Consider the following 23938-nt stretch of genomic DNA (forward strand, 5'->3'; position numbering starts at 1 on the left):
ATTCTACCAGATTAAAAAAAGAAGTTGCATTGTTAAAATTTTTATCATTTCAATTCAAATAGTTGAAAACCAATAATGAATAATGAACTTGCATTATTGAAATTTTTATTCAAACATGCAACTAAAATTATTGAAATAATGAATAATTAATCTCAAATCATTCTCTATATACGGGTCTTACATCTTGTACAAACGATAGAAATATATTATGAGAATATTGCCGCCAAACCTTCCAATAAAAATGGTCACGGTGTGACTATAACAATGCTGCGGGAATGCCTCTCTCTCTCTCTCTCTCTCTCTCTCTCTCTCTCTCTCTCTCTCTCTCTCTCTCTCTCTCTCTCTCTCTCTCTCTCTCTCTCTCTTTTTTTTTTAGTATATCTATATATTCCTTGAGTATGGGCACCTGATCTGGGATCAACATAATTATTTTGATGATTAACAGTTTTGTGAATAAAACCAATGGCATTCAAATCACTGTAAGCAGGCCATTCATCCGAATGAATGACTGAACCTGTTTGGCATTCGCTTTGTATTATCGGTATCAACAACGTGTCTTTATCTCGTCGCTCCATATAGAATAGTACCGTAGGGCAGTCTGCAACTTGTTCCAACCCAAAGACCCAAGGTCCATCAATTCTTGCACCATGACTCTTCTTATTTTCAACTTCGGCATCACCGTCTTCGGAGAGAAGTCCAGGGTCACCAGCTAACATTTGGTCCTCGATTATATTTTCTACGGCCTGCAAATCTGGACTCGTCGATTTGAATAGGCATTTCATGAGTGCCTTTCATTTGACCCCCAAAACTGCATGATACAATTTTACTGCACACTTCTCGGCACTTGTTGAACCAGTCTGTGACTGTGCTTGATGATTTACCAGTGACCGTAACAGTTTTATCCATGGGAATCTCCATTACAAAATGGAAGACCAATTCCAGGATTTCACACAAACTCAGTTTGGAATTCACTCGATTATGGCACCAGTCTTGAGAAAGGGCCACAGATGGGACCTGAAAGTACTCGAGTGTTATAAAATATAAAGTGAACAAGTTATACTCAATAATCTCGTGGGTTTCTTTTTTCAATTTCATAGACATGTTAACATTGTAATATTCATAGATATAATATAATTTTCATAGATATGTTTATCAGTTCAGACTTACTGGACATTTGATAGGTAGATGTGGCTTTGGCTCTAAAATCCTGTAACCTACTTGCTTTAGGCGTTCCCTTTTGAAAACGAAGTCATAGAAGGAATAATGGATTGTTAGATTATTTTGTAAAGGTTGATAAAGCCTCTGCCAGTGACCTAAAGTTTCATTATCGTGCCCTGGCAACCCACCATCTAACAGTGCGTCTTATCTCTGAAGGTTGATTGTTATGGTACAGTAATAGAAACAGAATAATTGCGGGCTTATTTGAGTGTAGCGCTAATTAATCACAACCCTTTTGCCATGGCAAAAAAAAGGGGAAAATTGTTTTTTTGCACTTTATGGCATCTTGCCACCAAACTTGGATCAAGTAGTCAATATTTGTTTTTAAGTTCACTCGCTCTACACCACCGAAGTTCTTTATACAGGTACTGCATAGAAACGAACATGAATGATTTCGTTGCAAACATAAAGTTGAGTTAACATTCACAGTTAGTTTGTGGAAGTGAAAAATACCTGAATACCTGTTAGAAAGGTTGGCGGCAAGTTTGCGATACAGCTCTGTGACACCGCTTTCAAGCGAATGTGCGTATTATGTTTTTCTCTCTCTCTCTCTCTCTCTCCAAAATTGGGGCATAGTGGCATATGCTTAAATGGGGTTGTTTTTATTCCTGAGCAATGACTCGGAAAGCCATTGTTACTTACTACCAAACTTCCATTCAGTGCTTGAATTATTAATCGGGGAAAATTTGGGAATTGAAATGGTAGTTCTCCGTCTTTTACTAATTGTATGAGCTACATAAAAATAAATATACATTTTATGTTATTGGAAAATATGTCTTTTATATATGAAAAGCATGTCAGATCAGTTGAGATCAAACCCTCATTGACCAATCTTTTTATGGTGCAAAAAAGGAAAATGCGATGATTGACACTGGAGATTTTTGTAGCCGGGAGGGCGGAAGGAGTTTATTGTATGTCCCCATGATGGGGCAATTCTGGCCGAGAAGCGAATCACAGACGATAAATGTGGCTGTGGCCCGGAGAGACTAAAAAGTGAGATAGATGTGTTCTGCTGCCGCGATCCACGACGAATGCTTAGAACGGCGCCATCTTTTGGCTGGATGTTCAGGCTGTGGTCTTTGGACGCTTGTCGCGGGGGCAGGAGAAGCAGCGTCGACTATGACTTCCCCGTGTCTCTGGCTGTCCTCAAAAAGAACGCCAAAGTGCGAGGCTCCAGCTTGGGCGTCCAGTCTTCCAGCCCTGGCGTTGATGACAATGGAAACGAAAAAGCAAGTGGGGCAGAATCGAAGGGCAACGGGCCGCCCCCTTGCCAAGGTCAGGCTGAAGAGGCCAAGGGCAGCCCTTCAGGAACAAGGGAGATGACGAATGAGGAAGACGGACCTCCCGACAGAGTGACCCCTTACCGCAGTCCGTCATGTTCCTCTTGGCTCTTGGAGGATACCCTGCGGTTTTTTTTCTGCTGTAAACGTCCGGAGTTTGACGGCCTGCAGGCGACCGGTTTGCCATCAGGTAAGAATGATGTCTCCAGTTTTTTTAAATCTTGAGATCTTTGTCTCTTGGAGGTGTCCCGTTTCGTAGACAAGATTGTGTATTCACAGCAGCGTCCTCCCTCTTTTGCTTTATCAATCTTAATATTTTTTTAGGATGCATTTCTTTACAAAGAAATGGATTAGCCTAGTCAGGTATGACGTCATGTTGGACGAATGAGAGGAACTATAGTAGATTCACATCACCTGTGCATTTGATGTCTAGGCCCGTCCCTTACGACGCTCCTGATTGGCTGTTGATAAGCCAATGACAGGGCTGGAAACTCTCAGTCTCTCCCGAGAGTTCATATAAAGCATCCTGAGGGATGCTCTAGAAAGACGTACTCCTCAGGAGAGGTGGAACATACACCCTGCCTATGTGAACTCTTGAGAGAGACCGAAGTTTCCAGCCCCGTGATTGGCTTATCAACAGCCAATCAGGAGCGCCGTAAGGGACTGGCCTAGACATCAGATGCACCGGTGATGTGAATCTATTTATTTATACTATTTTGTTTATTTTGTTGACCTCGATGATTTTGTATTAAAGGTTATGCCACGGAAGTTAAGTAAAAGGAGTAAAGGATTTGCTGTGTTGATAAGTAAATTGTCATTATTGTATTCATCGTATAATTTTGTTAGCTCAGCAATCCGTTATGGTTTATAGAGGATTAAACTTTTTTTTGTCATATAGAGTAATTTTGTGCTTCATTAGTTTTCTTTATATTTAGATATATTTTTCACTCTGAGCCGTTATCTCTAATGGTGATGGCCCCTGAAAAACAACGTAATTATTGTGACATTCTCACTCTTAACTGTTAAGTCATGGGAGAACCTGTGCAGAAAGGCTCAGCTACGTTGACTGCTCTGTACACCTGCATCGAAGTTCGTCAGCAGTGTTTTGAAACCACAACACTGAACTCTTGACCTTTGTCGTGGTCACTTATGCATTTTTTTTGGATCGCAAGGCCTATCCTTTCCAGTCCGGATAATCCAGCATTGATTGGTGATGGTAAAGAGAAGCAGCCAAGACTTGTGAAAGTTTGAACATTTTCATGACAAAGGATATCATTGATTTTTTAAAGGTGATTCTTATTGATATTTTAAAGTCAGCGCAGTTGGAGGAAGGTCAGAATAGAAGTGGTGTGTTCATTGAAGCAACAGTTGGAATATATGAAAGTGTTGTTAGGCCAGCTCTCCTTTATAAAATTGGAATGTGATAGGCCAGCTCTCCTTTATGAAATTGGAATGTGATAGGCCAGCTCTCCTTTATGAAATTGGAATGTGAATGCAGAAACAAATAAACAAAAATTAGTAGAAGGTGGAGTAAGAGTGATTTGAAAGGTGAGAAAATATGGGAATGGGAGGCAGCAGTTGTAAAAATGAACTCTTTCCACTAGGAGGAAGCATGGAGGGAGATTTGAGGTGGTTTTGCCTCTGAAAATGGAGGACAACAGATTGACAAAAAGATGTATCCTTTTGCGTGAGGAAGGATCGGTTGAAAGGCAAGAAAATGGGTGCCAATTGGAAGGCTTGAGTAGTGTTCGAACATGGCGCGTTAATGTCCAGCAAGCGAAGGTGCCCATGGTAGCAGCTAGGGTTGCTAGACGGACACGCTGCTTGGGGTTTCTGCGCAGGGGGGCCGTCCTTCATTCGGCAGTTGAACGTAGAATGAACGTGGCCGTTGATTGTCTTAGGTTATCTCTTGTACTTTCACAAGAAATGACTTGTTGGTGAAAGTATAGGACCTCAGTCGTATGGAATGTACTTAGTTAATTATTGTCTTCTTATTTCAGGAAGAAAGGAAAGTGACAGTTTTCCTTTATATCATTATTAGGACTCTTGTGTGATTTTTTTTATTATTACTTTTGTTGGCTGTTCTGGAGGTATGTGAAAGAATTAAGAGACTGAACAATTACCATTTTTTTTTCTGAAGCTATCCATTTTTTGTCTAGAAAAATATTCGCTTGACTGACAAGTGTACTTTTCTATTATAACTTCAATTTCAGTGTATTTCACGTGAAACAGTTCAGGTAGGGAATATGATGTGCACGAGAGAGAGAGAGAGAGAGAGAGAGCGGAAAATATACGCGGAAGTGTAATAAATTCTTATCCCTCGGATATTTTTTGAATGGAATTGGCAAGCTGCCATATCATATGACCTAGAAAGAGGATAGGAATGTTGTGTTAGGTAGGGGTCATACAGAGAGAGAGAGAGAGAGAGAGAGAGAGAGAGATAAGGGAGAAGAGAGAACGAGAGAGAGAGAGAGAGAGAGAGAGAGAGAGAGAGAGAGAGAGAGAGAGAGAAGGGTGTTATTACGAGATGAAAATAAACGAAGGAATCGATCTGTGAATAAAGCATTTCGCTAACCAGAGGAGGGAAGATTGTTGAAGAACCAGGTAAAAATTGAACTGATTTTCCCAGGTAAATACTGGCTGTCATTTTGAAATTGTTGCTCGTTGCTGGCCACACAAGAGGCCAGTTGGTTGAAAGCCTTATTCGGTTGGTTATTCCATTTCGGTTTTGCTGTTGGTTGGAGCGAGTAAGCGATGGGCTTTGGGATGGGACTTCCCCTTTAAGTCTAGGACAACCTCCCTCACAGGCACACTCTCCTGCTCTCGCTCTCTCTCTCGCTCTCTCTCTCTCACCGAACCCTCCTGCCGAACCCCCAAGGGCAAGCTGCTGCTTATGCGCGCACGCCTGCACGCAAACGCTCTTTGCCTCCACCCACCCACCCACATGTGACGGCGCTGAAGCATGAAAATGTGTGTGTGTGTGTGTGTGTGTGTGTGTGTGGGTAATTGCTTCGTTGTATGAGAGGCATTCTTGTGCGATTGTAGAGCACTTGTCATGCATACGAAGGTAGGCGAAATGATTGGATTTGAGTAAGACATCCTTTTTTTTGGTGGTTGGATTATTCATGACCACTAATTTCATGAATAGACATTCTGCTCTGTTCTAATATTTTGTTATTGTATTCTGTTGCTGGAGGCTTGGCTCGTTCCTTATGCACGTTTTGCAAAGTAACAGGTATTTTCATCCAGTCATGTGTTAGCGAATGGTTTTTTAGGTAATTTGAAGGAAAAATAATTCTTACAGAATACGTAATGAAGGAATCGCTTCCATATTTTCAAGTGGTTGACCACATAGACACACACACAGACCTCTTGTGATTTTATAAACCTGTTTTTACTGAAGTCACCAAAAGAGTAATGGAGCAAAGTGAAGATGATAATATATAATTGCATTAGAATAGAGGTAAATTCACCCATGAATTAATTTGTATATTTGCTTCACGTAAAAATATATTTGGAATAGAAATTTGAAGTTCCCTAGATCTGCCTTCAAACTGAGAGCTTGAACATCCACCTCTCAAGAATTGGCCCCCATGTGACATGTCCCCCCTAAAAAATTGTATCTGAATATGTATGCAATTAATGTCACAACCGTTCGTAAGGCCTCATATATTTATAACTGATAAAATCAATGCAACCTTTGGGCATTTGTACTTCCTCTACTGGAATACTGTTCTCCGGCGTGGATGTCTGCTTCTGCCAGAGATTTATCTCTTTTGGATAGAGTGGTTCGTGGTGGTAGGTTTGTGTTTTCCTAATAGTAGTAGATATGACTTATACCATAGACGGATGGTCTCTTGCTTGTCACTTTTTCATAAGTTATATTTCACCAGAGATCTTTCACATTCACAATTGACCCCAGATCCTCTTTATCTGCCGAGAGCAACGAGATTCGCTGAACAGCAGCATCAATATGCCGTCAGTGTGCTTCGCTGTCGAACTTCTCAGTTCCGGAGGTCCTTTATTCCTCACACCGTTGGACTGTGGAAGAGAACAGCCTCCCCGAAAATGTTGGAAAGTTGGAACTTCAGAAGTTCATGCGATAATGCAATACATTACTACCTTAATACTATTCTTCTTGCATTTTAATAAATCATTATTTATTTGTATATTTATTCACTTATTTTTTTTATTTTTTAAAATGTGGGAGGTTTCTTTTTTTCTGTATTTACCTTTACTTCTTCTTACTTCTTCGTAATGAACACCATATTCTTTGGAAGCTTGAATTTCAGGTCAGTGGCCCCTGTGGGCATGTTCCATATGAAGAGGTTTCATCTTCTGAATAATAATAATAATAATAATAATAATAATAATAATAATAATAATAATAATAATTATTATTATTATTATTATTAGTTCCAAAGCACTACACCCAAGAGCAAATACGGACAGACTATACATAACACGAAAGGAAGGAGGGAGAGGACTACTAAAGTATAGAGGACTGCGTCAACATTGAAAACAGAGCACTGGGGCAATATCTGAAAACCAGTGAAGACGAGTGGCTAAAGAGTGCATGGGAAGAAGGACTAATAAAAGTAGACGAAGACCCAGAAATATACAGAGACAGGAGAAAGACAGAAAGAACAGAGGACTGGCACAACAAACCAATGCACGGACAATACATGAGACAAACTAAAGAACTAGCCAGCGATGACAATTGGCAATGGCTACAGAGGGGAGAGCTAAAGAAGGAAACTGAAGGAATGATAACAGCGGCACAAGATCAGGCCCTAAGAACCAGATATATTCAAAGTACGATAGACGGAAATAACATCTCTCCCATATGTAGGAAGTGCAATACGAAAAATGAAACCATAAACCACATAGCAAGTGAATGCCGGCACTTGCACAGAACCAGTACAAAAAGAGGCATGATTCAGTGGCAAAAGCCCTCCACTGGAGCCTGTGCAAGAAACATCAGCTACCTTGCAGTAATAAGTGGTACGAGCACCAACCTGAGGGAGTGATAGAAAACGATCAGGCAAAGATCCTCTGGGACTATGGTATCAGAACGGATAGGGTGATACGTGCAAATAGACCAGACGTGACGTTGATTGACAAAGTCAAGAAGAAAGTATCACTCATTGATGTCGCAATACCATGGGACACCAGAGTTGAAGAGAAAGAGAGGGAAAAAATGGATAAGTATCAAGATCTGAAAATAGAAATAAGAAGGATATGGGATATGCCAGTGGAAATCGTACCCATAATCATAGGAGCACTAGGCACGATCCCAAGATCCTTGAAAAGGAATCTAGAAAAGCTAGAGGCTGAAGTAGCTCCAGGTCTCATGCAGAAGAGTGTGATCCTAGAAATGGCACACATAGTAAGAAAAGTGATGGACTCCTAAGGAGGCAGGATGCAACCCGGAACCCCACACTATAAATACCACCCAGTCGAATTGGAGGACTGTGATAGAGCAAAAAAAAAAAAAAAAAAAAAAAATAATAATAATAATAATAATAATAATGGTGGACTGTAGAGATTCCTAGGTACTGCTTGCACCCAATTAATAAATTCCCCCCTCCCCCCCCCCCCCCCCCACCCCCCCCCCCCCCCTTTTTTTTTTTTTTTTTTTTTTTTTTTTTTTTTTTTTTTTTTTTTTTTTTTTTTTTTTTTTCCGAATATAACTGGTAGCGTAGCTGTTTGACATTGACCTCGAACAACCTCACGTTATTCGGGTGTAGGTTTCTTCTATCATTTTGGGGATTTAAAGGTATCAAGGAAAGCTCATCCATAAATATTAGGAAAACGAGAACTTCAAGACATTATGTCGGCCGTTACAAGGGAATGTGGCCGGCAGGCTTTGAATATTATACGGAAGTCGGGGGGTCCTTCTTTATAAATATCCTCAGAGAGAGAGAGAGAGAGAGAGAGAGAGAGAGAGAGAGAGAGAGAGAGAGAGAGAGAGAGAGTATTTGCTTAAAAATGTTCCATTCATATTGCTAGAACACCATCTTAGATTATGCTACAACGAACGTCAGTAACCGTTAGTGGGAGAGGAACAGTCACAGGGATTGTAACCGAGCAGAGTAATTGTAACATTGAGTTGGGAACAAAAGAATATGCTGGTCTTCCGATCTGGGGAATTAAACAGCGTTGGGTCTGGTGAAGTCTTGCATTGTGAAGACTTAGGCTGCCTTCATCAGCGGTTTGGAAGCATGGACATTGAGGAAGTATCATGCAATACCTTCTTTTGAGCGGACGTATCTTCCTTCTCTGCTTGAATGGCCTTGTTTTACGGTCAAAATTCATTTAAAGGATATGATCAACTGCAAGAATCAATTTTTAGAAAATATCATGAGTAAAACCAACAAAACTAATGAAAAATCGTCAAAAAAAGAGAAAAAAAATCCAAAACGACAAGGCGAAGGTTCGGGAGCTGCACAGGAATGAATATTATTTTGCTCTCGTAATATTTTCCTGCTGCTGCCCCTCAACGTGGCTGTTATGAGACGCTGGGTTAATGGCTGGTAAAATCTTGGAGGATGATTCCCCAAAATAGTGCGGCCCTCGGTAAACAAAAGAGCCAGCAGTGAAATATTTGAGTTATTCTCTTGGAAATGTAGTATCTGTTATGGCCCTTTACGAAGTGTTTTGACGTTGTAGTTCATATGCTAATATTTTTGTTTCACTTCGTCAAGAATTTAGAAAAATTGCTACAGGTGCTAAGCAGTAATGTGGAAGTATGATAGTAACTTGTATTGATCTTCAGTTATTTTATGTAAGGCTGGAATGCATTTTTAACCTTTTATTTCTTGTAATCTACGTGGTATTTCCTTAACAATATACAGTCGTCCTTCTACTTGTATAGATGGCATTCAGTAGGTGAAATATAGGAACTGGACCAGTTATATCTCCTCGGAGCGGTAATATTAAGCAGGATTAATAGAGTAGGTGAAATAAAGAAACGTTTCATCCCAGCGGAGCTCAAGAAGGTCATTTTCACTATTCCTTGGCTGTTGTCAGAGAAAACGTTTCTTTTTGTAAAGGATCCCTTTTGCACCATAGTGTTTACTGTAATTAGTAACAAAGAATCGAGGTTTTCTTTTGTGTAAAAAATTTTCTTAAATCGAATATTACATCTGATGTTTAGAAATTTTTTTCTCTCTCTCTCTCTCTCTCTCTCTCTCTCTCTCTCTCTCTCTCTCTCTCTCTCTCTCTCTCTCTCTCTCTCACACACACAGACATGTATTTTTATTCATACTCTCCCTGTATTATTGCTGGCAATGCAGTTTGATTTAATGATTGTTATTTTACGTTAAAACACAAAGAGAGCTGACGAAATACTGATTCTTGTCAGTAATAAACAAGTGATAATAATTGCATACAAGTATTCCTATGATGGAGACTTGTAAAAAGTCACCATTGTGCTTTTGTGAAGGTGAATGTGACATTTTTTTCCCAAAACGCATGTTACAAAATTTGCGGTCTTTTGCCTCCTTTTTACCTTTTATTTAGATAGGATCAAACTGATATAACTAAAGGACAGAGATACATTAGACGGAACATCCTTCATTGCGTGATGGTTTCTCTCTCTCTCTCTCTCTCTCTCTCTCTCTCTCTCTCTCCCCGGGACTAGGTTTGACAGAAATGCCTGAAGCCGTTTAGAGTTGCGATGGCGAAATAAGCATAGCAGACAGTCACACAGGCAGACAAACAGAGGGAAATTAGTAGTCCCTCGACCTTGTCGGTAAACAGTATGTTGTTGTGTGTCATCATTTTACCCAGTTTCGAGTAAAATAATGACATAATGATGAGATGTTTGAAAATACCTAAGAACGGAGAGATTATTCATTCGTTAAGTAAGGTACTGTGCGCACTGGAGCTCTCTCTTTTTAGATGCACAGATTCAAGGCTGTGTGGATATTTAAGTGTAGATGACTTGTGCCAAGTGAGTAAACTGTGAGCGTACTTCAATAACGTTCAAACAAAGTTGTTAAGTGGGATGCCTTAATCTGATATGGCTGACCCTAAACATTGCTAGTGCACAGGGAAGTTGCCCAGGTATCGAGATCTCCCGTCTCACAACAAGAGTTTTGATGTGACATTTCCGGCCTCCAAGTTTACTTCTTTTGTTTTCATAACACCACATCCAGCTTTGTTGAGAGGAAAGGTCCTTTTGCCATTTCGTATGTATAGGAATTCACGCTTAGCTTGAACTCTTGACGAGTTTGAGAACGTTGGAGGCGTGTCAGTAAGTGAACACCGTTCGAGATCGTCTTTCAAGAAGTCAGTCATTCAGTTTTAGGGGGATTAGGAGGGAATTCAAATCTGTCAAGGTAGAGGCTGTAGCCGTCACACACTTTACCTGATAACATCCGAAAGATCCACAAAGAAAAATGTTTGCAATTTAATTTCTCAAAGTAGAATTAAACGCATGGGAGTTTTTATGCATTTACTTTTTTTAGTACTGTTGTTGACAATTTCGCCAATACCTTGAAGGATTGTATCGTTTTCTTGTAGCAAATGGTAATGCAGTTGTCACATGGTGCCATGTGTTTCCTAGCTGGAACTGTTTCTGAACACAAACATATTTATATATATATATATATATATATATATATATATATATTTATATATATATATATATATATATATATATATAGATATATATATATATATTATATGTTTGTGTTCAGAAACAGTTTCCAGCTCTATATATATATATATATTATATATATTGCCCTCTCTCTCTCTCTCTCTCTCTCTCACTCTCTCTCTCTCTCTCTCTCTCTCTCTCTCTCTCTCTCCTAGGAATATTGTAAGAGAAGTATCGAACTTTCATCATTACCTCTTTTATCCTTCACCTCCAATTCCGGGACCTCTGACGTTTGTCTGCATTGTTTTGATACCGCGGTAAGGCCGGTCTTCGGAAATCAATCTGTCGGTCAATCCGACCCGTATAAAGAGAGAGAGAGAGAGAGAGAGAGAGAGAGAGAGAGAGAGAGAGAGAGAGAGAGATTTGATAATATTCTGTAAATATGTGTTAGAGTATTTGGGCACAATAACAATACTGAACAAGGAATGAAACAATCTTTTAAGTTTGATGTTCCAAACGGGATAAGTTGAAGACGTTCAATATATGTGGATGTCCAGGTCACTTTCATCCCTCATAGGATGGTAGTCGTCCGGTGAATGAAAATTATGACGTTTATCGTTGCTTTACAGGGTTTTCAAAACACGATATTTCTCTGTATTTGTATCATTTTAAGCACTCAGCTGCGTTTAAGCCTTGGAATAAAAGTGAGACGCGGAAGTTGTCAAATATTGGTCTTTTATCTAACTTTTTGATTTTTTTGTGAAGTAATGGACCAAACCATAACCTCATTGTTCTAACCAGTGTTGGCTCGGATCTTTGTTGAGATAAATCTCTCTATTAATTTCCTACCGGATTCCAAGGCTTTCGGTGGCAAGTGTGAAAAATATTTGGAAATGGGGAAATGAAGAGATCGTCATTGCCGTCATAATCCTGAAAAATTGGTGTCTAGGATCAGTTGAGGCTTTCACGTACTTATAGTTATGTTGTGATATTTTGTTACAGAAGGCCACGACAATAAAAGAAACCACCTCGCAAGGATCTCTCTGACAGGCTTCCTCGGGTATCGAAACGAATGGCGGGGAATGAGGCGGCTTCGGAAGTTTTCTGGCATTGTGTGCTCCCCTCCCCCTCGGCTGGGGTCCTGTGCCCTCTTCCATGCTCCTCTTCTTCTTTTGGGGGCGTCCAATAGCCCGCCCCGAATGCCAGTAGAATTGAAGAGAAAATTTGATTCACTCTCTTCCTTCCGCAGGAGATTGCCCTTGCGAGGAAGGGACAGGGTGACTAGGAATCGTCGGGAATGGGTCGGTGCGATGCCAAGGTGCCGGGTGGGGTCAGGAATGAGCAGGAAGGGGGTTGGCGGGGGAGATGGGAGGTTGTGGGAATGGTGAATGAATCGTGTCGTTGGAAGGAAGGTTCCTGTCTCTATTTGGTTCAGTCAACTTTGGGGTGAAGGTTCAGAGAGAGAGAGAGAGAGAGAGAGAGAGAGAGAGAGAGAGAGAGAGAGTAGGAAGCGCTGAAATGGAAAGAGGAAGTCGGGAGGCTGTTGGAGGATATTAAGTATTAAGATTCCATGGACGGGGTATAAGGGTTGCGGCGAGTGAGCTCTCGGAAGACAGCCACTTCAGGTTATTTACTTTAATTCAGTGTTTTTAAAACTGGCGTCTTTGTTTGAAATGTCCAACTTAGGGATTATTTCCTTGATTCTTGCGAGGTGACCTCCCTCAAAAAGAGTTTCTTTTGTTACCATCGTTTGCGTTCCCTCCAGATTTTTTCTTCTTCTCCAGGATCGGACGTGAGGAGTTTCTTCTTCTCCAGGATCGGACGTGAAGAGTCTATTCAGTTGCCCATTCCCTCGCCCTCCCTTAAATTAAATATGCTGAAAGTGTTGCGATAGATTAGAGCCGATTTCCTTTATGGAGGAGACGGGTATGATTACAGAAGTTCTTACAATACAAATGACAATATAACTGGTAGACCATCTTGTTTGTGATTTTCTGTGACCTCTATCATAGTGAAACCAAGATTAAGAAAAGAACAACACAAATATGTGTAATCTATTATATATATATATAGATATATTATATATATAATATTTATATATAATAAATATTAATATATATATATATATATAAGATATATATATATAGATATAGTTATTGCATCTCGTGGCAGCGCATTAATGAGTTGAAAATTAAATCTGTATTAATGTTTCAGGCTTCTGTGTGAGAATTTAAATTACAAATGAAATATGTTACCGCCTGTGCTTCTGGTCTTAGTTTTTAGTTATCACTGTAATTATTTGGGGGCGATTGGGATGATATTATTATTATTATTATTATTATTTATTATTATTATTATTATTATTATTATTAGATATTATTATTATTATTATTATTTTAGTTTCAGCCAACACTTTTACAATACAAAATCCTAGTTGTATGTGGTTATTTAAGTTAATATTTTTATGAAGGCGAAATGAGACGCCTTGGTGAATAGTTTGATATAATTCTGTTAGAAGGGTTAGTGGAACGCTGTACACACACACACGCATATATATATATATATATATCTATATATATATATATATATATATATATAATATATATATATGTATATAATGTAAGGTATTTTTGAAAACGAGAACTGGTAATGGAGGCTTTGTTAAGGAAATAATCAATCTACCGTGCCTTCACGGCATCTCTCTCTCTCTCTCTCTCTCTCTCTCTCTCTCTCTCTGCGCCTCTGCCTGATACTGTAACCATCACATTAGCAATTCCCCCGAATTGCTAGCATTCCTGGGATTAGTCATGAAGCACTGGCCGCACTCACGTGGTTGATAATGATAGGATACCCATGTTCAAGTGCCGATGCCCTCGATCATATGACGCGACCAGTCGTCTAATTGTGACTTAAAGGAGAAGGTTATTTCCGAAATCTACGTTCGGTTGTTGCTTTGTTGGTGTCTTTGTCTCCAAACGCACCCATTCTCTATCTTAAACGGGTTGGCAGTCAAGTTTCCAAACTGTTTTTACAGTCGTCTTTTAAGAGAAAAATATTATTCACTTAAACTTTTTAAAGGGGGAGGGGGGAGGATTTGGGGGCTCGAGGACCTGGCCTAACTTGAAACAACAAACTTGTTGACAGTTCATTTGCAAATGCTTCCACCCAATATGTCATACCCTTAGATGCGTTCAACTTTGTCGGTTTTAATATGCGAGAGTCCGTCTTTCTCATTTCAGTTAAATGGCGAATTATTGCATTGGGGTATTTCCTTAGATTTCCATCAAAAGTTAGATAGTTCGGCCTCTTTATTTTCAGCCAAAGGAGAACGGAAGAATAAGTTACAAAATCTCTCTCTCTCTCTCTCTCTCTCTCTCTCTCTCTCTCTCTCTCTCTCTCTCTCTCTCTGCAAAAGGGCGAAGTTTTAATCTCTCTCTCTCTATCTCATCTCTCTGCAAAAGGGCGAAGTTTTAATTTCCTCTCTCTCTCTCTCTCTCTCTCTCTCTCTCTCTCTCTCTCTCTCTCTCTCTCTCTGCAACCTCGTCACGTACACGGGAGTGTGCAGTGTGTTTTGATGGTGGATCTCTCGACATTCACCTCTCCTTGAGTATCTCATTAGGCAGGACATGACATGGAGCAAAGGGCATGACAAGAAGGAAACTGAAATTGTGTTGTTTTTATAGCAATTGATGAGACACTCAATTTGGTCCTTTTTTATCTTTTTCTGCCTTTATTGATTTTTTGGGGGTGTGAACGTTTGTCAACAACTAATTAGTGTTGTCTAACACAGGCTTGGAGGGAAACAAAGTCGGGAATAATAGTAACAATAATAATAATAATAAAAACGTGTGAAGTGGCAGATTCCCGAAGGTGCTCATTTATCCCTCTCATTTCTTGGAAGGTGTTTGTGTGAGTGTTTGTTTAATATAAACATATCCACACCGCCACCTTTGCAGTTGCAAACAGTACTTCCAAGTCACTGTTTTCCTAGGATGTGCCAATGTCATGAGGTTCCAAAGCACCATATCTGAAGGTAGAGGAACACTTAGCAGAGGGTTGTGAGCCCCTTGGAGGAACAGATACTTCCAAAATTAGGGTGAGCCAATCTCCTGAGGCCAGTGGGAACCAGTGTTTTGGTCAGTCTACCTGCTGTTGGATGCTACTGTGTCGGTAGAAAGCAGTACAACCTGTTTATCCCAGAAAGCGTCAGTAGTTGGGATTCATTTATAATGTATTCCAAATGAGAGTAGTACCTAGTAAAGGGTTGCGGATTCCTTAGGGAAAGAAATGCCCCAAATGGCAGGCGAGCCTAAGTCGTATGCATGATGTGAAAGTCTATTTTAATGTAAAAGCAACTGAGGTGCAATTTCAAAAGTCAGAAGTGAGTATTGTGTGCAGGATTACAGGTGGAGGGATAAGGTGGGGAGAAATAATGGTATTTAGTAATAAAAAAAAAAAAGGGTGAAAGAGGGGAGTGGGTTGAGGAACAAAGGAAAGTGAGCATGGAATTCATGAAGAATAAGATGTTGCTCTTCAGGGAGATAAATGTAGCAGAAAGAAGTGGATTTCCAGACTAAAAGATGCGAATGGAGAATGCAGTGTGGAGAGAATGCATTTCTGCGTCAGTGGAGTGGGTGTTTGGAAGATTTGTTGAATGTGCAAGATAAGAGAGAGTCATACTTAAATGACACTAGATTTGATGGTGTTAGGCTTGCAAATGCTTGCAAATGTTGATGGTGATGTAGATAGGTAATGGAGCAGCTGGAAAAGGATTGCCACCAGGAGGTACTAGGATTACGGATTAGATGCTGGAATACAGTGTTGAAAGTGTAAATATGTGGCCAACCATTATGTAAGGTATGTCTGGATGGGGGAGTTAATAAAGGAGTTTTATTGACTAAGAGGAATAATTATTTCTATGAATGAGAGTAAAGGTGATTGAGGAGACCACTAGAGGGTCATAGCTGTGCCGAGTTCACCTAGGAAGGGGTATGGTTGGATTTTAATTTAAGTTTGGTAGAGGGGGAACTGAGTGGCTGTAGGGAAGGATGAGAATGCGTGGATCATGTGTTTACCATGAAATGGTTGTTATAAGTTTGAAAGTAAATGGAAAATTGTGTGTGTGTTACACACGGACTTAGCAGAGGCTTAGGATCATCAACCAGTAGGGCGCCCTAACGGCGATAACTCGCGAAGCTTCAAGTTGAACCATCAAAGATCAAAGGGTGAACATCATTTAAATGTGAATTCATGAACATTTTCAAAATAAATCTTAATTGGGATCAAATTTTAAAAATGTAATGTTTTATCTGCCGAAAGAATTTTGTTTTCTTTTTTTCCTTTTTTTTCTTTTTAGCATGTAGGGTGGTGGGGATACAAGGTATAGTGGGCAGTTGTTGAGAGTGATAGGTCTTGTTTGATGGAAATTAAGTAATAGATAGTGTGGAGGTGGGAGAGTAACTATTTATTTTTAGTAAAAACTAGCTAGGTGAGTTGAGGGTATACTTTGTCCCCTTTTTGTTAAATATATTCTTGGATGAAGGGCAGTATGGGCAAGTCTAAAATTTTTGGATAAGGAATTGTGTTGCGAACGGAGTGTGAAATGGGTCGTGTTTACTTACGATACAATATATACTGATGATTGATATTGAAGGGGAACAGCGGGCATAAGTGAAAGAGTTCAGAAGTGTTTGGAAGAAGGGAAAGTTGAGAATAAAAGTGAGCAAGAGTGAGTTTGTGAAAGTAGATGGCTAGGAATAAAGCGAAGAATTTTCTATGCACAGTTGTCTTGTCCTTTCTTGGGAGCCACAACCTGTTAGGAGAAACGGTTTAATAGATGCCACCTCTCGTCTCATTTAACTGTGGGACTCTTTGATCTTCTTAGGCTTACACGGTTCAGGAATGGTTTGTTTCCCTCTACTGCCAAGCTTTGGGATTTTATACCTGCTTCTGTTTTTTATGGTTCAAATATTAAGCTCCCTTTTTTAAGAGGCTGGCTGCCTGGTGTTCCCCTTTAGAGTTGTACCCACATTTCCTCCTTCATAACCCCCCCCCACCCACCCCTTTTGAGGGGGAGGGGGTGGTGTTAATTTTACTGTCGTATTATAATTAACGAATGCTGCGCCTTAACCTCTCTTGTACATTCTCTTGTTCTTCTTGGGTACTTGAACGCGCATTCGCTTTCTGCGTATGTTTTACTGCGTGGGTTAGGTTGGGGTCGTTGTTGTGGGAGAGGATTGATGAATTGAATTTTATAAATTGGCGTGGCAGCAACGACGGTCGTCAATGCAGGTGCTTGAGAGAAGTGCTTTGACTTAACCGGGACTGGAATGCTTAGATCAAGAACTTAGAAAACCGTAGATTAATTTTGTTGTTAGCATATATTAGAAAATGACCTGAACAAGAGGTGTGCATGTAACTGCCAAGAACAAGTAATTTTTTAGTTATCTGTAACGGGTTTATCATTTTCCAACAGGCAAAGAAGAGTTTATCCAGAGGTTGTATTCATGATACAACATCCAGAAAGTTAGCGACGAATGACGTAGTTTTTGTAGTAAAGTCAGCTCTCTGCTTGTTATTTGTTTATTGATTTACTAGAACATAAACGACAAGTATTCGAGGTCCTGCATGTGAAAACAACTCCAGGTTTATTGATTTTTGAACTTGACTGTGCTCAGTATGGAAAATTATGCGGGCCTAGATGGTTTTATTTTTGGGTATGTAGGGATCCAGCCAGAGTGTTATATAAACAAGTTTTATTGAAGATAATGGGTATTTCAGCCGCGTTTATTTTGTGTAGAAGTTTCTCTTATTCTTTTTGCTGACTTCTTCTCTACTCAAGTTGGCTATTAAAACACCAAATTGGAGATTCATATAAAAAACGTGGTATTTGCATATTGAATATTTTTTACGAAATGCAGTACAAATACCACGTTTTTTTATGTGAAGCGCTCACTTGGCGTTTTAATAGCCACTTTTAGTTCAGAAGAAAAGTTAGTAGTAATAAGAAGAATAGAGAAACTTCTATAAAACGCGCCTGAAATAGCCATTATTTTCAATAGAATCTGTATTATTGGAGGTCTTCTTCCAGCATATAATAATAATAGTAATGATAATAAAATGGATTAAAAAAAATGAGGAAAGGAAGGGTTTCAAGTAAAGGAAACAGTGATTGGCCTACGAAAATCTCTATAGCCAGCTTATTCGGTTTTTTATACATGAATAATGAAAACCCCAGCATCTGTTCTTTGGAGTCAGCAAACCCGGGCTGAAGTTTTCAGTAAAGCTTTGGGATTCCCATCCAGGTTTTGTGTTTAATTATTCGTATATCCTTTACGTTTTCAAGAGGCTGTTAGGCACCCAGCTCTTTTGTCCGTCTTTCTCTGTCACGGCACTGAATAAGCAAAAGGTTCCAATGGCAGGTCATCAGACACAACTAATTGTTCCTCTAGCTACTGCCCCGTACGGGGGTAGTGTCGTCAGTGCACCTCACGTGGTGCACTGTAGGCATTACTTAAGGTTTTTGCAGCGTCCCTTCGGCCCTTAACTGCAACCTCTTTTATTCCTACTACTATAACTTCTTCTTTCATATTCTTGCCATTCATCGTGTCCAAACAATTGATTCATAGTGCAACTGCGAGGTTTTCCTCCAGTTACACCTTTCACGCCTTTCTACTCTCAGTTTTCCTCTCAGTGCTGAACGTCCTCATACATCCCAGCTATTGGCCTTTGGCCTAAATTCTATATTCTACTCCTTTAGCTTCTTGTACTTTACCCCAGAGAAGGGCAGTGACACCCAACTGCCCATTGCCGCCGTTCTTGGCGTCAAAAAGAAGAGCATATTTACGGTGACGTGGATATGTGTAGAAGAAACGTAAGAAGAAATGAGAAAGCTAATTGGAATGGAATTTCGCCGCAGTAGCCTTTTTTGTTTACGTTTGTGCTGATGTTGCTATTGTTGTACGTCGTGGCTGATGTAATTAATTTTGCTTTCTTTTGTTGTCCCAGAGTCGGCCGTTGTGTGACCTTGGTGAGACTGGTGTCTTTTATCTGTTTTCTTTGCTGAAGTTTTAGGTGGGGGGTGGCCTTCAAGGTCAGACTCGCACTGCAGGCTCTGGAATGGAAAAAGGTTAGAGAGAGAGAGAGAGAGAGTCGATATTTGTCTATTTAAAATTGGTGTTTATTTTTATATAATATGTTAAGGACCTTCTGGGTGCCTTTTCCTCTCTGATAATGCGATTAATTATTTTATTATCTTTCAGAATTTATATATAACCTTTTATTATTATGTGTATTGATTTTAATGATAAATTAAACCTTTGATGATAAAGTTCTCAGATAGTGACGTTGGTATGATTATTTTTATTGAAAAATCCTCTTATTTTCATTGAAAAATCCGCTGGAAGGATCCGCGGATGAATATTCATAACAACTTTTAAAGCATCTATTATTTTGTGTGGTTGTAAAATTTTGATCACCGAGGAAATATCCCAAGTATTAGTAGTGCATTGGAAAATATAATAAAATTCAGATGTGCTTTGAAACTTTCCTTAAGGGTTTGAGTTTGAGATATTTTGCAGAATATGTTCACTTTTGTTTGGGAAGTATTCTTTTGTAAGAAATACTTACTTGCCTACTTCATTACTGGTGTTGTAAGTCATCTCAAGTAACTGCTGCAAAAAAATATAAGGTTTGCAGTCTTTGTAGTAGAAAGGTACGGTACTATACTCAAAAAGATATCTCGCTCAACCTACAAAGTAACTTAATGAAAGCTAATCTTATCTGATGAGTTGTCTCATTGTTGCCGTTACTTATATAACCTTAGGAACTAGATTTAACTATTTTGTCAAGTATTTTGTCACCATGAAATATGAATTGATAGCGTGTGCAGTCATCAACGGTGTTGATTTTATGCATTGAACAGCTTACGTAGTAGTTGCAGATGTATGTATTAGAAAGCGTGTTGTTGACGAATGACAGTTTGTGATGCTCTTGCCTTTTGTTCTGGTGTAGTTTACCTTGTGTTAATGTAATTGTGATTAAACAAATTTATATGTTGTCTGTGTTTGTAAGTAAATAGTTTTGTATCTAGCCTTGTTTTAGAAATGAATTAACATATCTCAGTGACGACATTGACATCGTCGGTTTTTGTATTGATATTTTGGTCGAATATTTTATTTTTTATATTTGCCAAATTTTGTGTATGTTGATTTTATCAGAATAATAACTTTTAATTTTAGGCTTTTCAAGATGTCTATTGATCTTATTTTTATTTTTTTCTTGGTGACTGGCGGTTGGCAAAACCAGGAGATTATAGTAGCACTACCACAGGTATAGTGAAGCGTCTCAGTGTCTGACCACCTGTATATTAATGCTTCTTTCAGCCTTTATGACCTTGAGATATAACACAGTAAGAGGTGAACTTTGGGGAGCTGGGAAACGAAAGCCATCAATTTCAAAGTCCCTAATCGGCGGAGCAAGCGCTGCTGTGCATTTAGGAAAATGGCTGTGGCATCTTGAATCATCATCATGACTGAGAATGGCTGAACGCTTAATCCAGAATGGCTGAAGTCTCTAAACAATTAATCCAGAGTGGCAGATGTCTCTTAAAAGTTAATCCTCTGACAGATAATTCAGAATGGCTGAAGTCTCTTAAAATAGTTAACCCTGAATGGCTGATCCTCTTAAGAGTTAATCCTCTGACAGATAATTCAGAATGGCTGAGTCTTAACAGTTAATTGAGAGTGGCTGAGTGGGAGTTCATCATCATAATTTTTAATGGAAATAAAGTTTACTAATCTGAATGTTTTTAACAGGATCATTTTTGGTAGCTTTCTGTAAATACCTATATGTCAATTTACATATGTAGGGTACTTGAACTTTCAATAGAAGTAGATAAAAATGAGAGAAATATAGAAATGTTTAACGATTAGACGAAACGATTACACGTGACAGTGCTTGATTGACTTTTCCATGATACCCACTTCGGCAGTTTCATGTCAAACCGACAAACTGAAGTGAAGTTCTAGAATTTGATTCAAGTCATTCGGTTGTTACCCCTTGAGTGAAGTTTGATCCACGAGGAAGGAAGGAAGGAAGAAGGAAGGAAGAGCAGCATCAGGTGCAGCTCGAAAGAGTGAGTGAGTCCAAAACTTGGAAGATGAATCGTGGTGCCTCTTGGTCATTATTAGTTTTCTGTAAGTGATATGTGACTTTTCACTAGTCATTGAGTAACGAAGCCATTGATGTAACCACTAACCTGGCGATACAACTGTAAAAGTAATCGAAATAGTATTCGATCCCTTGAGCTATGGACGAAAGTCCTGTTTTTGTTGAAGAGTATGGAGTCTTGTCAGTTAAGTACTGTCATGTGATAATGACTGTGGTGTCAAGTGTTTTAACTTTGTGAAAATAAAATAGAATTGAAGATGGGCGTATGCATATATACCATCTATTAATCTCTCTCTCTCTCTCTCTCTCTCTCTCTCTCTCTCTCTCTCTCTCTCTCTCTCTCTCTCTCTCTCTCTCTCTCTCTAGGCTTAGTGTTAGTGCTAAATTCAGTGAAAGTTAGACAAGGTCGGGACTTATGCAGACATAGTATATATATTTGCTGCCGTCTGCGGCAGAAGAAGAAAGATGTGCTTTGTGAACGTTGATTAGGGACTTGAATGTTGCCTGTTGATTCAAGTATTTTATTATAAATCCATTTTATTTGGAATGCTTGGGTTTTGTCCAGTTGTAGAACGTATTTGTCTTCTGTCATGTAAGAAATCGTAGTTTGTAGAAGGTAGTTTTAGCATCACGTAGAAAACCGCTTTGTCTGTCCTCTTATTGCAACATTCAGTCAATGTCTTGACACTAACATGTTGCGGTTGGGATGTACTACATGTACACGTATCCAGTACGGCTATCTTGGTCCATCTCATAACTGTTTCATTGTAAAGGGAAACTGCAGCGTAGAGAGAATGCATTTATTTGTACGTGGAATTTGCATGTAGATAATAATTATGGACTCCGGTGTATGGCTTGTTTTCTTTCTCGCTCGTTGATCTTCTTTAGACTTGCAAAACTCACCCTCTCACAGTTTCTTAGATCGTCAATTTGGGACCGAATTGCACACACCCATCTAGACTCCCGTTAGCACCATTTTGTGCGTTGTTCAAAATATTCCGTAGATTGTAAGGAATTCCTTATTGCATTTAGGCTTAGTGTGCGTAACAGAGAACTCGGTAGTTACTTTTGAATGTAATATATACTTCTTTGACATTATTATTATTATTATTATTATTATTATTATTATTATTATTATTATTATTATTATTTTTATTAGGTAAATCGTGTTAGCGTTTACAAGGAGATCCGCGTCCATATCCCTTATATATTTTTCATCTCGATGATACCTGGGTTCGTAAGTATCGTAAAACGAGTCGTTCCTTATCCTCTAAGAAACAGACTGATAAAGAAATAGTTCTTCGCCCCATAGAAGAGAGGAGTAATAAAAACGTTTTTGAGTCCTGAAATTGGTCTCCATCATCCTTAAGCTTTAGAACGTTTAGTCATAAAGCTGGGATGACTCCCCGTTCTTTTGAATGTTAAGAGTAATGAAACTGACTGACTCATCCCAATCCGTGGGGCCTTAAGCGCTGAAACCCGTTTATCATCCCACTCTTGCATTTGTATGAATTTCGAGAGGATTTTTCATTCCCAATACCGGGAACGTTAAAAAAAAAAAAAAAAAGTTCATCCTTATCGGAACGTTTGAGGTATTTGAAGTTTTTAATCCTACTGTGGAGTGTTTTAGCTTTGAGTAACTTTTTTATATACCCAATCTTTGTTACTTTTGCAAAATGAAATGTTTTGAAGCCCATTTTTGGAACGATTGCGTCAGATGTTTATATTTCCGGTCTTTTATCACGTTTGTCTAGTGGGAGATTTTTAAACTATCATGTTTGTCTAGTGCGAGATTTTTAAACTGTCATGTTTGTCTAGTGCGAGATTTTTCAACTATCTCGTTTGTCTAGTGCGAGATTTTTAAACGTGCTCCAAACCATTTAAGTAACGAATTTTGGTACTCTTCCGTCGTGCGTTGACGGCTGTTCAATGAATCGTTTTATCTTTTCACATTTGTGCAGGACTAATCAAGTTATGAGTGATCTCGCTACTCTTACCCCCTTGCAAAAACGTCTTGGGCAATGAGACTTCACTTTTCTAACCCTTTACTTTCAAAGTTTTTGATAACGAAAGATACGTATTTCTCTTTGATTTATGGAAACCATTTTGATTTTTGGATTCCATTTCATAGTATTGAAACATTTTAGTAATGTCACGGTTTTGCCCATCCCTTGGCGGAAGATGTGAAGTGTTTGGATGTAAATTTTTTTTTTCTTTTAAGTCTTCTCGAAAACGTTTTAAAGTCTCTGGAGGCCCTATTTGCATATTCATTTACATAAGAGCCGATGCGATTTAATAAGGAAATATTCCGTTTTGCTGTTCAGTCACAGAATCAGTGTTTTCGAAAATGAATTTAGAGTACTGTATTCTATTCTTCCATCCGATTACAGATTTTAAACGTTTAAGCAAGGAAATATTGTCTCAATGGGACAAGCATCGAGTAATAAGGCGGCATGTATACCTTATATTTTCAGAAATTGTTTGTGTGAACCACAAGCTTTATTAATGTTGACATCCCCTTGCTTAAAATATGGACAATTTCAGTCTAATCTTTTTTCATTCCATATCTATTGAAGAATGAGACAACCGAGTTATTCAGTTACGTAAATATTTAAAACCTGAAAGATTCGTTTTTGTTCTTCTGGTTACAAAAGATGTGTAACCC

General features: G+C 39.0%; 1 protein-coding gene across 10 annotated transcripts in view; it reads left to right on the top strand.

Annotated features, from left to right (window-relative positions):
* The window catches only part of LOC135203194 (oxysterol-binding protein 1-like), a 355421-nt gene that overhangs the window by 8423 nt on the left and 323060 nt on the right, over positions 1-23938 (top strand). For 8 of the 10 annotated variants that reach the window (XM_064232920.1, XM_064232919.1, XM_064232925.1 and 5 more), the window contains exons 2-3: positions 2071-2688; positions 20410-20433. In XM_064232920.1, the coding sequence (XP_064088990.1) occupies positions 2250-2688; positions 20410-20433 (463 nt within the window). In that variant the 5' untranslated portion in view covers positions 2071-2249. The remainder of the gene's footprint in view (positions 1-2070; positions 2689-20409; positions 20434-23938) is intronic. The other 2 variants (XM_064232922.1, XM_064232928.1) reach the window with 2 other exon arrangements.

The sequence above is a fragment of the Macrobrachium nipponense genome, chromosome 33, assembly GCF_015104395.2.
Source record: "Macrobrachium nipponense isolate FS-2020 chromosome 33, ASM1510439v2, whole genome shotgun sequence".
Classification (NCBI taxonomy): Eukaryota; Metazoa; Arthropoda; class Malacostraca; order Decapoda; family Palaemonidae; genus Macrobrachium; species Macrobrachium nipponense.